Below are 19553 nucleotides of genomic sequence, written 5' to 3'. Positions count from 1 at the left end.
CATGCTCCTTATTCCTTGACATGTCAAACCCCAAAACACACCTCCACTTGAATTTGGCCATAACCATTTTCTAGGATTTTTAGGAAAGGTGAAGATTTCTTTGAAATAGGAGATAACTAGCCCCTAGAACCTAATATTATGCCAACCCTGATTCACAGAGAACAGAAGCTGCTACTCTGCACCTGGAGCTGCTACTCCATACCTGGAGAGCTGCTATTCCATCAGCTCCCAAGAGGTTACTCTACTAGTTCCTGGGCTTATCCTTCAGACCTAAGGCTACCTGGTTAGCCCCCAGACTATTCCACTAATTTCTAGGCTATATTATACCACCATAGACCTCTTCTTCAAATAAAATTATTTTTTTATTTCTGGACTGAATGGAGTTTTGAATCTCTCATTTTGGGGGTGAGACCCTGCTACAAAACTGGGTGCTTTTCTCCCACAATTTTATCCATCTCATTGCCTCCCACAGTTGAGGGGAAAACTCTTAAAACAAATTTCTCAACACATATCTAAATTGTTCAAGAAAATAAATGCCTCCATTAGCCTCCGGTGAAAATGATTTTTTTTCCTGCATTTTAAATTTACTTCTCTATCAGGAAGTAACAGGCATGTTTCATTTTTGTTCTTTTGGACTTCTGGTTTATCATTATCTTGCTGTGATTCTAAAGTCTTTCAAAGTTGTTTTTCTCTAAGATATTGTTAACACTGTATAAACTGCTTTTCCATCTCTGCTCATCTGACTGCATCATTTAAAAGTGATTTTCCTTAATCATGTCACCTCTCTACTGCCACCCCTTCTCATCCAACTTTCAAAGTTCATCTCCCCCATTTAATCCTTTCTATTACCTGGTTCCTTCTAAACACATTACTCTCCTCCAAAAGCTCTATATGGTCCAGCCATACTAGTCTCTTTACTATTCATTGTTTTTCTGATGTAAACCAGACTCATTTCTTTATACTTGGGCTTTAGCCCCTTTCTAGAATGCTCTCCCTCTTCACCTTCATCTCCTAGAATTCCTGGTTTCCTCTAAGACTCAGCTCTTCCCCTACAAGTACCTTTCCCTGTCCCCTCTAGCTGCTAGTACTATTCTTTCTAATCTACTCTGTGTTTACCTTGTATATCCTGGTGGATATGTTGTTTCCCCCATTAGATAGTAAGTTGCTTGGGGTCAGAACTGGCCTGGCCATTTTTTTTTTGTATGGTTTGCCCCTAGGGAGGATTTGATGCTTGACTGATTCAATTTCACAGACTTTTGAAAAACTATGTCACCTAAATTCTTTCCCAAGCAGTTAGGTCCCAATTAGTGGGAATAACATTTCTCATCACATTAAATTCCACACCGCTGTGTGATGACCATATTTTATACAATTTCAACTTCGAAAAGGGAGAATTTATTCTTTTCGTTCTTTGCATCAAGAAACGTTCATGGTTGTGGATGGTGGGAAAAGCCATCTTGAGAAGGAGTTGAAAACAGAACTAGGGGGCACAAAGCCTACCACGGGCGCCCAGGCTCTACAAAGGCTGCAGCAAATATGAGGGGAAGGATGCTGGTGAAGTCAGAGCGGATCAGGCGCACGTTCTCACGAGGCTTACTCTAGCAAGGGCGAGGCTTTCCTGATCCTAGGCCACAATCTCGTCCCTTATCTTGACCTGTTTCACAAAATATAGATCCAAGTGGGCGATTTTCATCTTCTACGTCCATTCTTTCAAATTCAGTAGTCAGAGGGGTTGGATTGACGTGGGAAGGAGCGAATGCAGAGAGAACACAATTAATCCTCAAGGAGCTGGTCCTGGAGGACTCAAGTTCCCGGAAGTCCAAACACATACAATACGTGCACAACCCCACACGTAGATTCCAGCACCGATGGATTCTGGGAATTGTAGTTCAGGGCTCAGTACACGCAGGCGCAGTATCCACTAGGTCTAGCTTTCATCCCTTTGTTTTCAGAGGCACAGAGAGGGAGCTGGACATTGGAGGGCGAGCAGGTGGGTAAGTGTGTGCGCTAGTGTATGTGTGTGTGAGTGTGCCTGTGCGTGTGTGCGTGCGCGCGCGTGTGTTCGGCTCCAGGCAGGGATGGGGGCGGGGTGGCGCGGAATGTGTTTCGAAGGGGCGGGGCGGCGGGGTGTTGACCCAGAATTCCCAGACCGTGGGTTCGAATCCCACCCCTGCAGCTTCTTACTCCTGTGACCTTGACTGAATCACTTGTTATGCTTGTGCCTCAGTTTGCTCGTCTGTAAAAGAAGGTGCACGGATAATTGACAAGGCTCCTCCTCTACTCCATAAACCCTACTGGCTCTCTATTACCCCCAGGATCCCATAGAAACGGTGTTCTCTGCCTTCCTCTGCCATCTGCCTTGTACTTCCCTTTGGGCTGTCTGATAATATTCTGTCACCTTTAGAAAACCGCAATAATTTCGTTTTGCACCCTGCCGCCTTCTCTGGGTCCCCTGGGCCAGAACGATCCAACAGGGTCCACAGAGGGCTTTATATCTTTCCACACTCAGGTGAGGTGGGTGATGTTGTCATCCCCATTTACAGATGAGGAAACTGAGGCAGACAGGGTTTGGTGACTTCTCTGGGGTCATCCAGCTAGGAAGTAGCTGAGGCTGGATTTGAACTCAGGACCTCCTTGACTGGGGGGAGAGGGGCTACTCTATTCCATTGCCCAGGCATGTGAAAAGATCCTGCTATGTGCCCAAGTGGACTTTGGGGGACTTCACCTCCCCCAGCCTCAGTTTCTTCTTTGGCCAGTCAATAAAACTTTCTTTTTTTCCTTTTAAATCTCACCTTCTGTCTTAGAATCAATGCCAAGTATTGGTCCAAAGGCAGAAGAGCCTTAAGGCCAGGCAATGGGGGTAAGTGACTTTCCCAGGGTCACACAGCTAGGAAGTATCTGAGGTTAAATTTGAACCCAAGACTTCCCATCTCTAGATCTGGCTCACTATTCAGTGAGCCACCCAGTTCATCAAATATTTATTTTTAAATGTAAATTCCCTCTGCCTCCTCAGTCAGCAGCCCTTTCCCCCTTTGGGGTCACCTCCTCTGTGGCCAGACCGGCAGGATGGCTGGGGTGATCTATGGTCATTTCTCCCTGCTCTGGCAAGTGCAGCAGGTGGCTCACCCTCTTTAGTCCTCCCCCAGCCTCTGCCTTTTTATCTCCAGCTCCCTCTGCTTCTTTAGCTCCCAGGACTCCCCCTGATCACCCTGGGAAAGTTCCACCTCAGCCAGGATCCAGAGACCTTCCAAGGGACTCCAGCCCTTCCCAACTGTCTCTGCAGCCCATTGCCTGTTCAGGCTCCGCCAGCTCACTCCCTTAGCTTAAGGAGTTAAGCCTGGCCAGCCAGTGCAAGCTTCCAGCTGTCTCCTGTACCCCAGGTCCTTCCTCCTCCTTGCTGGCTTCATTTTAGGAAGGAAGCTTGCTTCTACCCCCTCCTTTCCTGGCTGAAGAGCGAGGATTCTGGGCATTCAGTTCTGGCTGAAATGAATCCTGAGCCTGTTTCTCACTTGAGGGGTGTGAGTTGGGATGAGAGGGGTGGGCGTCCTCCTGGTGACTATTCCTTGTCTGGTCCCAACAGCCCTTGATGGAGTCCACAGATGCCCAGTTGGGAGCCCCTGATCCCCGCCTGTGTAGGCAGCTGAAGGTGTCAGAGGACAAGCTTGGGGATGCAAGAATCCATCCTAGGAGGAAGCCTACCTGCCCCGAGACCCTTCCCCAGACCTTCTGTGCAGAGACGGATGAGAAGGAGCCCCTGATGCCCCAGTAGTTCAGACATTCTGGCTCAGAAGGCTGACTTGGGAAAACTCATCCCGGAGGGAAAATCAATGGAGGACTCAGACCTCAGTCTTCCTGAGAGAGGTGAGCGGGGCAGAAGGGGTGGGTTGGAAAGCTGCCCAGAATGGGGGAGAAAAGGGGAAAATGCCAGACCTCCTCAGCTTAGGGCTGGAGCCTGAACACAGGGAGAAATACACTGTTATACAGTAAAAACAATCCAATAAGGCCAACCAATTAACATAAAACAATTAACCAGGATTCAAAATTAGTTAATCTGATTTCTAATTAGAGGAGAGATTAGATTTCCTGAAGTCAGAAAAAGGGGTGTCCCACTCCCCCAAGTGGCTATGAACAAAGGAATGTGGAAACAATAACTGATTGACCAGTATGAGGCCAGTTTTCAGATAAGACGCATGAGTTGCTTGAGATATGTGATTGTGAGAAATTTCTTTGCATCCATCTTCAGATCCAATTGAGTTTCTGGTCAGCATCACCTAGGAGTCTCTAAGCACCAGAGAGAGGTAGTCCCGCTTCCCAGCCCCATAGGGCTGGATTCAAATAGTACAATAAGGTTTTCTCACAATTCCAGCAAGTGGATAAAATTTTCTCGAAAGACAGAAATTGGACTAGACCTATAATGGACTTGAAAGAGAACGGAACTAATTCCAGAATTGAGTGATGAGATGGAGTCAGAGTGGTTCTCTCAGTTCCCACCATTAACCAACCATCAGGATCCAAGAAGACCGAGAGAGTGGAGCATTCAGTTCAGAAAGGATAAATGCAAAGCCTTCTATGCTTGGGTTAAAGAAATCAATTTCTCTTGAATCAAATTCAAGATGGCGGAGGCTTGACTAGCAATTTGCCTGAGAACAATCTAGGACTTTTTTGGACTGCAAATTCACTTTGAATCGACCTCAGTGTGAGGTGGCAACCAAAAGAGCTAATGTAAACTTGGGGTGCCTTGAAGAAACAGAGCTGCTACGAAGCAGGAGGGGAGAGGATCCTCGTTCTGCCTTAGTCAGATTCCATCTAGAGTACGCTCTTCCATTCTCGGTTTCGTTGTTTAGGGAGAAGAGTGCTAAGTGAGAGGAGATCTTTATGATGGCAGACTGGATGATGAAAGGTGTTGGATTCCCATCATATTAGGATTCATGGAAGGAACTAGAGAAGAGAAGGGGACGTAATGGCTTTCTTGAAGTATCTGAAGGGCCGTCCTATGGAAAAATGATGAGATTTGTCCTTGGAGCACAGGACCAGGTTCAGGTTGCAGAGAGGCACATTTAAGCTTCCTAACAACTAAATCTCTCCAGAAATGGGATTCTCCTTTGTTGAAATCTTAAAGTTTGTTTTCTTTATTATTTTTTAACCTTTACTTTCTGTCTCAGTAGCCATTCTAAGACAGAACAGTGTAAGGTCTAGGCAGATGGAGTGAAGTGACTTGCCCAAGATCACACACCTAGAAAGTGTTTGAGGCCAGATATAAAACTAGAACCCCCTGATTCCAGGTCTGGTGCTACATTCCAGAGACCCCCGCAATAGGTGAAAATCTGCAAAGTAGCAGCGTTATATTTATTTTATTATTTATATATATTTTTAGGCTTTACAAACCCTTCTCACTCTCCTATAAACCTTTTCCACACTTACTAACCTTTCTCACTTTCTTATAAACACTGAGCAAATCAGTGTCCAGGATACAGAATGTAGCACTGTGGTTAGTCTCCTTTCATTCCATCAGCCGTGTGTACCCGATAGCCATTGACATCTTGAATGCTGTCACATAGGGATCTTGAGTTATAATGGAAAATTGCTCTTTTCCTCCTATTTTAGTCTTGAGGAAGTGGCAGTTTTTCTGCAGGAACTTTCCTGAAAAACTAAGGAAAAAAAGAGACAAAAACTCGGATACTTCAAAACATAAAAATGGTTAAGACAGCTCATTTGTCTTTTTATTAGACTTAATTAGAATTAAAATCTTTTGCTAATATTCCACTAAAACCCTTACTTTTTTCTCCATGGACTGTTCTCACTCAATTTATATTGCTGATTTTTCAAAAACAATTAGCCTTTATGAAGCCCTTACTCTATGCCTCTCCAAGCATTGAGCCTTACATTTTTCTCTAATTTCATCTCACTAGCCCTTGTCTTCTAGGTTGGATTATGATCTTCCAGTTGCTAATTCTTTCACATACCATTTTTTCCATCCACACATATTTTTTTTTTTAAACCCTTACCTTCCATCTTGGAATCAATATTGGTTCCAAGGCAGAAGAGTGGTAAGGGCTAAGCAATGGGGGTTAAGTGACTTGCCCAGGGTCACACAGCTAGGAAGTGTCTGAGGCCAAATTGGAACTCAGGACCTCCCATCTCTGGACCTGACTCTCCATCCACTGAGCCACCCAACTGCCCCTTCATTCTCACATTTAATAAGAATGTCACAGATAAAACCTATTCAAGAAGATATCCAGAAGTTAAACTAATGAGAGAAAGAATCATTGTTCATAGAAATAATGTGTTCACTGCCAGTATATTTATTTGTTGATATATGGCCAAAAAAAAAAAGAATGTCATCTAAATCGTTAATAAAAACATTAACTGGAACTGGGATAATCATAGGGGTAGCTGGGAAATCTCAATAAGGACTTCTTCCTTGGTGGACATCGATCACTTGACATTGGGACCAGTCATTCAGCCAATTCTGATCCAGCTATCTTGTCCACACAGATATATCTTCACCAATGAATGAATCATCAAGTTTTTATTAAGCATTAAGTAAATGCCAGGCACTGTGCTAAGCCAGGAGTTACAAAGGCAAACAGAAAGACAGTCCCTCAAGGAGCTTACATTTTAATGGGTGAAAACAGCACATGAAAGAGGGCTAAAAAGCGGGGAGAGGGGAGGGAGGCACGTGTACAGGAGCTTTGGTAGAGATAGTCCAGAGGACACTCCCAGGCATTTTCTTTTAAATGAAGGAACCAGCCAATTCAGGAGAAGGATTCCAGGGACAGGGCAGATTTAATTAAATTTGTTTTTATCCTTGAGAGAATTTTTTAGTTTTTTTTTTCCTGTAATACAAATATCCCTTGTCCTCCATATTGTAAGTCTAGTGGCTCTATCAAAAATAAGGTGACATGACTTTGACATGCCATCACAGAATCTCATCGTGGCTCCAAGACTTCTCTTTTAATCCTCCTATTATTATCCATCCCAGATCTCCATCCTGTCCCCAAGAATAGCATGAATTAAACTGCTCCTAAATTAAAATTAAATTAAGCTCCTAGCTGCCATTTGAGTAATCCTCTGGGACTTTCAGAAGTAGTGAAGCAGGGGTGGTCCCCCTCATAACATCTTTCTCCTCCCTCAGTTCTGTCTTCCCAAGACTCTGCTCTTCTCCAAGAAAGTACAGTTTCAGAGGAAGGAGGAATGGTTTCCAGGCTCCTGATGGCCAGGTCCCAGGTGAGTTAGGATTTCCTGTCTTTGCTGAAATTCCATCTCATTTTTAAAAGTGTGAGTGTCTCTGTGTCCCTTTGCCGTCATCTTCTTCCCTCTATTCATATTAACATGAATTGGTTAGAGTTGGAAATGGCAAACTGCTTTAGTATCTCTGCCAAGAAAACCCCAATTGAGGTCACAAAGAGTTGGACATGACAAAATTTCAGTCTGTTCTCCCATAGAATGTTTTGTCTCCTCTTGTAGATGAAGCAGGGCTTAAAGGACCCCACATCTAGATTTAGACGATCTCTTAGAGGCTACCTGTTCTAATGTGCTCGGCTTTCAGAGAATTCCCAGCCTGGGAATGTTTGTAAACTCGTATTGATTCTCTCATTTATCCACTATAATTGTCCTTTACTTCTGAGTGCTGGGGTAAAATTATTTGTATAATGTAGAATAGAGCTTAAAGTGATGACTGGAGTACTTGGGTCTTCAGGAAATATTTGACATGAAATACTAAAGCTTTGTCCTGCTGTGGGCAGCCCTCCTTCCGTATTCTGCTGCTTCGTGTGTCTCCCTCTCCCTTGGAAGAACAGCATGTTCTGATCTTTCAGGTATCGCTGACATTCCGGGATGTGGCCGTGGACTTCTCCCAGGAGGAATGGGGGCTGCTGGAGCCAGCTCAGAAGGACATGTACAGGGACGTGATGCTGGAGAACTATGAGAACTTCCTCTCCCTGGGTACGGGCGGCTTCTTTCCCCAGAATCTTCCTATGCCCACTGCAGGTGTCTTTGCATTTTTACTTCCTAAAAGCTGTGCCACGTGCCAAAGTCCTCTGCTGAGTTTTGACGTGTGATAAGGAGAAATTCCTAACCCCGTTGATGCCAAAGTATTTCTGTTCCATCTTCCCCCAGGAAGATCTTCGCTTAGCTTTAAGGTGTTGCTCCTGAAGCTATGATTTCCCAACTGCTTTATCATTCAGGTCAGATACTCTCCACTAGTGTCCCAGGGTAGGTCTCTGAAGGCATGAAGGGAGAAGCTCTCCTCTCCTTGGCAAGGAATGTTTTGGAATAAATGAATTTTCTGAGCTCAAGATGAAGCCAATTCTGACCCCTTTACTTCTAAGGAACACTGTGATAACCTTTTGAGGTCCTCAGTACCACACGCTGTGTCAACGGGATGTAGGTTCTTCAGCCAAAAGAACAAAAAGGCTAAAACCGAATCCTCAGCATATTCCCATTTATTTTCCATTGAGCAGGTCTTCCCATTTCCAAACCCAACATGGTCTCCCAGTTGAAGAGAAGAGAAGCGCCATTGTGGATTGCAGAGGGGAAAGTTTCACTGAGTACTTACCTGGGTGAGTCAATTAAAAATCACACAGCTGCCAGAGAGGGTGGGCTCACTGCCTGTGAAATGCTGGGCAGAGCTCTTCTCAGGTTCTTGGGCTGGGGGATGAGGCCTCTACTCCTTTCTAGGACTGCCTCGATCGTCTTTGACTTCAGCACATTATTTTTCTGGCATAAATGCCAGAGAAACAGGAGCCTGATCTATACTCTGGGTCCTCTCCTTTCCTCCTCCATCTCATTTTAATTTTCTCCTCTTTCTCTGTCCTAATATCTACTTCTTTAAAGATCCTTTTCCTTATGTTTTTATGCTGAAATAAGTCTGACATTTATTTCAGAAAAAGCACAAAATGCAAACTTTTGCTTGACCCCAGTAGAGTATAAACTCCTTGAAAGCAAGAATTACTTCTTTTTGGTCTTTGTATTCCCAAGACCCAGCACATACCAGGGCTCACTAGATGTCTGTTAAATGATTGATCCTGTTGCTTATTTTTTCTATATTCCAATTTGTCTCAGTGAAGCGGCTCAGTGGATAGTGCACTGGGTGTGGAGTCAGGGAGATCTGAATTGAAATCTAGTCCTAGACATTTTCCAATTGTATGCCCCGGGCAAGTCACTTTACTGTGTTTGCCTCAGTTTCCTCAATTGTAAAATGGTAATAATAATAGAACCTTTACTTTTCAGGGTTGTTAGAAGGCTCAAATGAGATATATGTATAACATTTAGCATACTGCCTGGCACATAGTAGGTGCTATAGAAATGGTAGATTTTGGGGGAAAAAAAGAAATGGAAGCTATTTTTTCACTACCAAATCCCACAAGCCAACATTTTCTCCATTTCTTCTGGTCCTTTTTCTTTCTTAAAATGCCCTAATCTGTTTGTTTATTTTCCATTTGTTTTGTCATTAGTCTTGTCTGACTCTTCATGACCCCATTTAGAGTTTTCTTGGCAGAGATACTGGAGTGGTTTGCCATCCAACTTATTTTACAGAGGGGGAAACTAAGGCAAACAGGGTGTAGTGACTTGCCCAGAATCACACATCTAGGAAGTACCTGAGGCTAGATTTGAACTCAGGTCCCCTTGACTATGCTAGCTGACATTTTTATAGATTATCCTATCTTCTTTGCTCTAATCTGATCCAAAGCCATTTACCAGATGTAAGGTCTGTCCCATCAACTCTCAATGATAGATATGATATAAATCTCTAGGTCCTCTTGCTTATTATTTGTAACATGAATATTTTTACATAAACATCTGAGTCCATGGATATTTATTGCGGACTTCTGGCATAAATTTTTGCCTACTGTGAATTATTTTGAAACATGGTTGCTTATTCTCTTCCAATATGGTACCATAGCTACCAAAAGCTATCTAGGTTTTAGCTACCCATTGACAGTGTTTGCTCCTCCACCCTGTCCTCCTTAGTTATATTCCAAAGACTCTAGGACCAGTCCTTGTTTTAAGTACATGCCTTACTAGTAAGGAGCCTGTGGTTACTCTCTTTTAGACTGGGATCCAGAAGCCAATCATCAACCATTTATCAAGGGTTTACTTTGTGCCAGGAATGGTGCTAAGCAGGAGTTACAGGGAAAAGACAGAAACAGCCCCTGCCCGTCTTCTTAACCAGTTCTTCATCTCCCCAGTCTGCCTTTATCTCTTGAATCCTCTTCCATTCACTGGCTGCCTTAGTGGAGACTCATCACTCATTTGACTTCTTGCCCAGAACTTCTCATCATTTAGCAACACCTTAAAGATTCTTTGTTCAGTGGCTCTTTCCTTATGCCTTTTCCCTTTATAGTCTGCCGTCTTCTAGTTTCTTGACGGAGGTGAAGATTTTGGTTTGGATCTTCATATCCTTTTCTTTTACCAAAAAAATAAAAAAATCGTGAACCCTTTCTTCCATCTTTCTAATGAACACTTCATTCACTTGAAGGTCCTTTTGGCCTATTTTCTTTATATCCCAGGAGAGTGAGCAGCCTTCCCTATGAGCTCTTGGCTTTGACCACTGTGATCCCTACAGAATGTTTGTTGCTTTCCATACTGGTTAGAATAACATTGTGAGTCCCTATTCTGTCACTTTCAATGTTTTGCAGAAGGTAAGAACTCTAGTGGACTTCGGGGAAAGATTGCCTATTGGTTCCACCTTCCTGGGGGCTTCTGTGTGAGGCTTTCTTTATGTTAGCGTTCACCTTTTTTCTCAAGAGTTGAAGTTTGCCACTTCATCAGTTTTTGAATATCAAGTAGGAGCCTCTTGCAGGAGCTCAGTGCCCATTTTCATGCATTTTGTAAAATTTCCCTTAAATTGCAGTGTCCAAAACTAGGGTAGTTACATGTTTACATTCTGTAATCTAGACACTGTATAATAATGATAAATGTAGTTAGCATTTATATATTACTTTAAGGTTTTCTTAAGTGATTTAATTTGTTCCTTAAAACAATCCTGTAAGGTATTATTTCCATTTTGTAGATGAGGAAACTGAGGCTGAAAGGTCTCAGGACTTGTCCATGGTCACACAGCTAGGAAGTGATTGAAAGAAGAGATTTGAACTCAGTTCATCCAGCTGCTTTATCCATTTTGTAAATTGTATTATTTTAGTAGCTAGAAAACACTGTTGGGTTGTAGATCTCATGGAAAACTGTTAGAAATTGGTTTCAAATTTAAGTCTTTAGTTACCAGAATGAATCTTATTTCTCATTTTTTTAAATTTAGGCAATTAGGTGGCTAGGTTCCCTGACTTTACTTACTAAGGACTTCTGTTCCTTTTTTTAAAAAAATCCTTATTTTCTTTTTTTTAATTTTATTTAGACAATTTACAACATTATTCCTTGGTCACAAGAATCATATTCTATTCCTTCTTCCCCTACCCCACCTTTCCCATAGCCGATGCGCAATTCCACTGGGTATTACATGTGTCCTTGATCAGAACCCATTTCCATGCTGTTGATGTTTGCACTAGGATGTTCCTTTAGGGTCTATATCCTCAATCATATCCCCTCAACTCATGTAGTCAAGAAGTTATTTTTCTTCTGTGTTTCTACTCCCACAGTTTTTCCTCTGAATGTGGATAGTGTTCTTTCTTGTAGATCCCTCCGGGTTGTTCAGGGACACTGCATTGCCACTAATGGAGAAGTCCATTATGTTTGATTGTAGCACATTGTATCAGTCTCTGTGTACAATGTTCTCCTGGTTCTGCTCCTCTCGCTCTGCATCACTTCCTGGAGGTCGTTCCAGTCTCCATGGAATTCCTCCACTTTATTATTCCTTTGAGCACAATAGTATTCCATCACCAACATATACCACAATTTGCTCAGCCATTCCCCAATTGATGGGCATCCCCTCGTTTTCCAATTTTGGGCTACCACAAAGAGTGCAGCTATGAATATTTTTGTACATGTATTTTTTCTTATTATCTCTTTGGGGTACAAACCCAGCAGTGCTATGGCTGGATCAAAGGGCAGACAGTCTTTTATCGCCCTTTGGGCATAGTTCCAAATTGCCCTCCAGAATGGTTGAATCAATTCACAACTCCACCAGCAATGTATTAGTGTCCCTACTTTGCCACATCCCCTCCAGCATTCATTACTTTCCTTTGCAGTCATGTTAGCCAATCTGCTAGGTGTGAGGTGATACCTCAGAGTTGTTTTGATTCGCATTTCTCTGATTATAAGAGATAAAATATTTACTTTCTGACTTAATAACAACTCTAAGATAGAAGGACAAGGGCTAAGCAATCAGGGTTAAATGATTTGCCAGGGAGTTAGGAAGTGTCTAAGATCATATTTGAACCCAGGTCCTTCCAACACCAGACCTGGCACTCTATCCACTGTGTCACCTAGCTGCCCCTTCAATTCCTTCTTAACAATGTTCTAACTATTCCAAATTATTAGTTATTTTTCTCCTTGAATGAGGAGACAAAATCTAGAACTTGGAACAAACTGCTTCCTTTTTTCCTAGCACAGAAGGCAATGGATTTTGACACATCTTTGTTTTTCTCAGGTACCCTTCGTCAGAAGATGAGATGTGAAATCACCCAGTCAGCAGCAAAGCAGTGTGTTTCTATGGGAGAGTCATCCAGCAAGAGACTTACAAAGAATGGTCCCTGGAATTCTAAATTGGCAGAAACTTGGAATTATGATTTCAGTTTAGAAAGGCAGAGAGGCAACCAAAAGAGACAGTCCAGGCAAGTAACAATTACTCGCAGAAAAACTTCCAAGGAATTGAGTGTTCATGAAGGTAATACTTTGTGGAGAAAGCTCAGTCTAGGGTCAGTCCTTGATACACAGCAGAGAGTTTCTGTAGGAAAATGTCCCTATAAATATGATACACTTGGAAAGAACTTTAAACAGTTTTCAGACCTAATTAAACATAATAGAATCTCCTTGGGTAAGAAAATGTCTAAGTATAATAAATGCAGAAAGCCCTTCAGCTACCACTCAAATCTTATTTATTACCATAGAATGCATACTCAAGGGAAAGCATGTAAATGTATTGAATGTGGCAAGGCCTCCAACATTAACTCATGCCTTACTGCAAACCAAAGAACTCATTCTGGAGAGAAACCCTATAAATGTAAAGAATGTGGGAAAACCTTTAGCCGAAAGGGCAACCTTAAAATACATAAGATTATTCATACCAGAGAGAACCCATTTGAATGTAATGAATATGGAAAAGCCTTCAGGAATAATCAATACCTAATTCAACATCAAACAAATCATACTGGAGAGAAATATTTCCAATGTAATGAATGTGGGAAAGGCTTCAGGAAAAGCTCATCCCTCATACAACATCAAAGAATTCATACTGGAGAGAAACCATTTGAATGCAATGAGTGTGGGAAAGCATTCAGTCAGAAGGGAAGCCTTAATGCACACCAGAGAATTCATACTGGAGAAAAACCCTATAAATGTAAAGAATGTGGACAGGCCTTTAACTGGATGGGAAACCTTAATACACATAAGAAAATTCATACTGGGGAGAAACCCTATATATGCAACGAATGTGGGAAAGTCTTCAGCAGGAAAGGGAGCCTTATTGCTCACACCAGAATTCATACTGGAGAAAAACCTTTTCAGTGTAATGAATGTGGAATCTCTTTTAAATGGCGTAGATACCTTAAGGAGCATAAGAAAATTCATACTGGTGAGAAACACCTTGAATGTAATCAATGTGGGAAAGGTTTGAGGAAGACTTCATCCCTTATGCAACATCAAAGAATTCATAATGGAGAAAAACCCTATAAGTGTAATGAATGTGGAAACTCTTTCAACCGGAAGGAACACCTTAAAACACATAAAATAATTCATACTGGAGAGAAACCTTTTGAATGTAATGAGTGTGGGAAAGCCTTCAACCAGAAAGGAAGCCTTAACATACATCAAAGAATTCATACTGGAGAGAAACCATATAAGTGTAAAGACTGTGGGAAAGCCTTCAGATGGAAGGGAAACCTTAATACACATGAGAAAACTCATACTGGAGTGAAACCCTATAAATGTAACGAATGTGGGAAATCCTTTAGCCGGAAGGGAAATCTTAATGCACATAACAGAATTCATACTGGAGAGAAACCTTTTCAGTGTAATGAATGTGGGATAGCTTTCAAATGACCTGTATACCTTATTGAATATAAGAGAATTCATACTGGAGAGAAATCCTTTGAATATAATGTGTGTGGGAAAACCTTCATAGGAATACCTTGCTGATTTTCAGATAACTATTTCTGGTAAGAATGTCCATAAAATTAAAAATATGACATAAATAACTGAAATAAAACTGTATATGACATACATGAGATGCATAGTAAGAAGTTTGTGAGTTCTAAGGAGGGAAAGATAATATCTGTTAAGGAATGAGGGCAGTGAAGTTCAGGGAAGTCTTCATGGAGGAGAGACTTTATATAGTGCTATATAGAAAAAGTAGGATTTTATTAGACACAAATGGCAATGGAAGGACATTATAGGCTTAGGGGAACACCATAGGCAAAAGCCTGGAGGCAGGGCAGAGTGGAGAGTTAAAGGGGACTTAGTCAATAATCTAATTTGGCTGGAAGATAGTGCATATATGAAAAACAATTAGCGTGCAGAAGATAGGACTAAATCTGGAGTCAGGAACTTTACTACTAAGTGACTTTGGGCAAATAATTTAACCTTTCTAGGTAAAGGATTCCTCATCTGTAAAATGAAAATTAGATAATGTCTAGTAGCCCTTCCAGGAGACAACATAGTATAATTGATAAGAGAGCAAGCCTTGAAATTAGGATCACCCGAGTTCAAGTCTTATCCCTGACATATACTGACTGTTTGACCACAAGCAAGTCCCTCAGACAACACTCTGAGGCTTAAAATTACAGATGTTTCACCAATATTCATCAGTGAAAGGAGTTTCCACACTCAAAAGTTTTCCCCAAATCAATGAAATCTCACATTTGGCACAAAGTTCCTTCCCATTCTTTCCATGAAGGTGCCATTTTACTTTCATCTTTTAATGCCTGGCACCTAGCACAGTGCTTTTCACTTAATAAGTACTTCATGATTCTTTTTATCAAATCAATGATGATCCTATTGGCAGGATGAGATGAAGAGGTGTGGTGGTGCCAATTTAGGAAGGGCTCTGATTGCCTAGACTAAACAGTGTGAACTTTATTTGATAAGTAATTGGAAGCCACTAAAGAATTTTGACTACAGGAAGTGATCAGAATCACAAGCCAGATGAAAGTGGCAATAGCTAATATTTATATAGCACTTTAAGGCCTTTAAACTTATGTAAATGTGTCTATATTTGTACATACAACAAACACACCGGTAAGTATGTATGTTTAGCCTCATTTGGTATAACAATCCTGAAGGTGCTATTATTATCTTCACTTTTCAAATGAGGAAATTGAGACTAACAAGTTCAATGACTTCCTGAAAGTTTCATAGTGTCTAGGGTCAAAGTGTCTAGGGTCCAATCAACCTCACTTTGTAACAGCAGTATGATATCTGGATTAGAGAAAGAACTAGGAGGAAAAAGAGCTACTTAATTAACTATTGCCACAATCCAAATTGTTATTGGGGGCTTGCATTAGAGCATGGGGAGTAGAAATAGCTCCACACCAGAGTATATGTACTACTTTCCCCCACCCTATCCCTTTTACCTTACTCCACTGCCACTATACCCCTTGGGAACTACAAACTATTAGCAACAAATGGCTCTTTATTTTGAACTTTTTCTCACATATTCCTTCTACCTTGAAAAAGCCCTTTAAGCCACCTGGAGCCCTCTTGTCATCCTCTGCTATAGAGGTCTCATTTTGCTTCTTAATATCATTTAGGGCCATTGAACTAGAAGGGTCCTAAGAATCTGTCAACCCCTTTATTTTATACTGGAGGAGAGTCTAAGGATGTTATAATGAAGTCCAAGGAGATCATTGGAATTTGCCCCAATTCTTACTGGTAATAAGTGTCAGAGGGAGGATTTCATTCCAAACTGGCCCTCCAACTTCAGGGTTTCTTTCTATCATGAATGCTTTCGAACCAAGGCTTTACCAACCCTTTCACTAATTCTCTTCATTCTAAGAACATCCCATCCCAATTTTCAGCATTCCTTACAAATCTTTGCCATCATCTGTTGTAGGGCCTGTGGAAGTATGAAAGCTATAATTCATTTCAAATTAGCTGATTTGTAGTATCTGTGACTGCAAGGGCTGTGATTCTTCATTCTGGGAAATGTAAATGAATGAATGTTGATTGCTATGAAATATATGCATGCATGAACACATTTATACATAGCTTTATTAAAATGTAAGACTTTTCTCCCCTTGGTCAGGTCTTGGTATATTGGAAGTACTTTTCTCCTCTGTAAGAATCTGAGTTAACTTTCCTATGGTGAATCCCAAAGGGAAAAGCCATAAGCTTCACCCAAAGACCTTTGTTTTGTCCTCCAAAGCCATTGTGGAACTGCCCCCACATTTTAAAAGGCAGACCTCTTTGGAAGATATGCCCATATTAACTGGCTACCTATCCCATTTTAATTGTTTATTGCTTCCTTTTGCTTTCATTTCTGAAAATTGCTGAGAAAGTTTCCCATACTTCTCCAATGACAACTTTTCAAGTTTCTATCTATTCCCAAACAATCCCACAATCCTGGGAACCATAGATAAGATGCTACACACACACACACACACACACACACACACACACACACACACACATTTCTAAACCAACCTTGAGTCAATCATAAGTTAGGATACAAGAGGAGCATATAACTTCTTGCTGGAATCAATCACAATTCTTGAACCCTGGAAAAGGAGTGAACATCTCTTACATATATTAGAAATGAGATTTCTTTACAACAGAGAAAGCCATGAAATCAGCTTTCAAAGAAATGCCACACATCACCATCATTCCAATCTGGATGCACATTTGGGAGATGATAGTACCATGGTCTGGTGTCCAGGTGGCTATTCAGAAGATGCTTCAATGCCTGTTTTGGATGTGTACAGCCTACATATGGGCTTTGTCCCTTTTCCTCTCTGGTGCAAACACTGCTTATCCCAGTAATTCATTTGAGGACATATTTGCTACCAAATAGGAATTGAAATGGGTAAGAGAAATTGATCTAGCCTCATTTTAAAATTCCTTGAACTCAGAGAGAACCATTGATTATGTGGTTGTTATATGTGATCCTAATATATGTGCCACTTCCCGGGAGCCACTAATGCTTTCTTGGATGGCCAGTGCCACCATGTTTTGTTTCTCCATCTTGTACCTGCTCTCATCTTTGATTTCAAATCCATACTGATATATCTGATTCTATAATTTTATAGCCTGGACTTTAGGACTACATGGATCTGTTTCCACCCCGAGATCTAATACTTACTAGCTCCAATTTCCAATAAGCACTTCTTAGCCCATGGATAATGGTTGCAAAACTAATGAGCATCTTGGGATTCGTACTTCATAGAGATGAACAATCTTTGAATTGGAAGGCAGAATTGAGTTACACTCCAAAGTTCTTAAAGAGACTCACAATCTGCAGAAGAGAAATTGAGGGTAGATAGTTTAGGAATCTAAAGAGCTGAGCAGCAGCAGTGAGAATGGAGTCCTATCCTGGACTTAATGAAGTAAGCCATAATGAATCTGCTGCAAGGGGCAACAGGAAAAAAAGGAGAAATTGAGAGTAGGATTGAACCATAGTGAATAAGGAAGAACGAGGAAGGTCATCAGCTCTACTGGTACTGCTGAGCAAAAGACTCCAGCAGAAGTTGCCAATTTGACCTACTTCTCAAAGGACAGAAGGAGGATCCAATAAAAGTTTTTCCTCATTCCTCAACGGCCCCTCCAAGTTGCTGTTCATGAACTGATTCTATAACAATTTGCTTGATTCTTTATCCAAAGTTTTCCAATAACCCAAATTTTGTTTCAAATATAAAGAATTTGAGGACAGCTACAGATAAACATGACTATAAATAAAGGCAGAGAGTCAAAACCCCACTTAAATATTAGATAGTTCCCTCACTGGGGTCTCTGTGCAAATGACTGTATTCCTAACTTGTCAGTTAATATAAACTCCATGAAACAGCAGATGAGGGAGCCATATGAATCTAAGAGATCATTGTATTGCCTGTAGGCTAAAAAACAACTTGATTGTTACAACAAGGTATAGCTGAGATTCTAGAGCCAACATGGGAAGGGAGAAATGGGTTATGATGACTTTTACCTCATCCTTTACAATTCCACTGGTCTCATAGTTGTTAACTCTCACACTTCAAAATGTTTATTGAAACTATTCCATATGCTTTTAGGTACCAACAGAAAGTCTAAATCTCAAGAGAAAAAAATTAAGAGGAAATTAGGAATGAAGTGGGAATAGCAATGTTTCCAACCCTCAAATTATTCTTTAAAACAGTAATCATCAGGGGCAGCGGGGTAGCTCAGTGGATTGAGAGCCAGGTCTAGAGACAGGAGGTCCTAGGTTCAAATCTGGCCTCAGATACTTCCCAGCTGTGTGACCCTGGGCAAGTCACTTGACCCCCATTGCCTAGCCCTTATCACTCTTCTGCCTTGGAGCCAATACACAGTATTGACTCCAAGATGGAAGGTGAGGGTTTTTATTTCAAAAAAAACAAAAACAAAAAAACAAAAAAACCCCAGTAATCATCAAAACAAAAGGAAAATGATCCAAGCAAAATAAGAAAGAATTGGAAACAAATGAACTTGAGAACCCCCAAATTATCTAGAAGAGTACTTGTTTTTTTTTTTTAAAGAACTACTGGGAAAAGCTGGAAAACACTTTGGTGGAAATATGGATTAGACCAATATTTTATGCTATATACTCCAATAAGTTCAAAATGGATATTGATTTGAATATTATAGATCATTACAAAAAACTTAGAAGAAAACTGAGATAAGGTGCTTAGCTATGACTAGGGAGAAAGTTCTGAACCAAAAAGGGATGGTGGCAATTACAGAAGAGAATGTCACATAAAATAACCTTTCGCATGATCAGAAATAAATGTAATTAGGGAAAAGTTTGTATCAAATATTTTTAATAAAGGTTTGTATCCAAGGCACATGAAGATCTCATGCAAATATAGGTATCCATATACATATATGACAAAGATCTACATTAGATCAAGTGCTATTCCCTAATGGATTTGATTGAACCAAACATTTAGTTTTCAGAAGAATTGTTAACTATTAATTATCACAGATAAACATGCATTAGCTGTGAAAGCTTCAGGAATTTATGTTCCAGGCCCTGTAAAGTGGATCCTGTTGCGACCTTGTAAGATTGGAGCACCACAATGCACTCGGTGTATCTTCATTGAAAACCAAACTGGAGTCATCCTGGATTCACTTACTTTTCAAAGGATGTAACTTGGCAAACATCTCCAAAATAGAACTGTTCCATCAGCTTTGTACATTATTTCTGAGGATCTTATTTAGCAATTAAATGTTTAAAAACCTGAAAGTCTTTCTTCTGCTTCTCTTTTTTTTTATTTTAATTTTTGTTTGTACTTTAA

The 19553-nt window shown here is 40.9% G+C and overlaps 1 protein-coding gene across 2 annotated transcripts; it reads left to right on the top strand.

The window, feature by feature from the left end:
- Positions 1 to 1881: 1881 nt before the first annotated feature.
- Positions 1882 to 19507, top strand: LOC100616843 (zinc finger protein 260-like). 2 transcript variants are annotated; one of them, XM_016428775.2, is made up of 6 exons: positions 1882 to 1990; positions 3581 to 3861; positions 7136 to 7227; positions 7818 to 7944; positions 8463 to 8561; positions 12545 to 19507. In XM_016428775.2, the coding sequence occupies exons 2-6, from the start codon at positions 3828 to 3830 to the stop codon at positions 14152 to 14154; spliced, it is 1962 nt and encodes a 653-aa protein (XP_016284261.2). In that variant the 5' UTR covers positions 1882 to 1990; positions 3581 to 3827; the 3' UTR covers positions 14155 to 19507. The 2 variants fall into 2 exon arrangements, with proteins under 2 accessions (XP_016284261.2, XP_007477732.2); XM_007477670.3 differs by having other exon boundaries at positions 1900 to 1994.
- Positions 19508 to 19553: the final 46 nt, after the last annotated feature.

The sequence above is a fragment of the Monodelphis domestica genome, chromosome 1 (genome assembly GCF_027887165.1).
Source record: "Monodelphis domestica isolate mMonDom1 chromosome 1, mMonDom1.pri, whole genome shotgun sequence".
Lineage (NCBI taxonomy): Eukaryota > Metazoa > Chordata > Mammalia > Didelphimorphia > Didelphidae > Monodelphis > Monodelphis domestica.
Note: the sequence above shows the minus strand (reverse complement) of the source record. Positions and strands in the feature narration are given on the sequence as shown.

What these genes read in the sequence shown, in the direction of transcription:
- LOC100616843 (XM_016428775.2), top strand. Translation starts at nt 3,828, where the DNA reads ATGGAGGACTCAGACCTCAGTCTTCCTGAGAGAG. An exon ending in TGAGAACTTCCTCTCCCTGG is followed by an intron (nt 7,945 to 8,462) that starts GTACGGGCGGCT and finishes TCCATTGAGCAG; the next exon opens with GTCTTCCCATTTCCAAACCC. An exon ending in TTCACTGAGTACTTACCTGG is followed by an intron (nt 8,562 to 12,544) that starts GTGAGTCAATTA and finishes TGTTTTTCTCAG; the next exon opens with GTACCCTTCGTCAGAAGATG.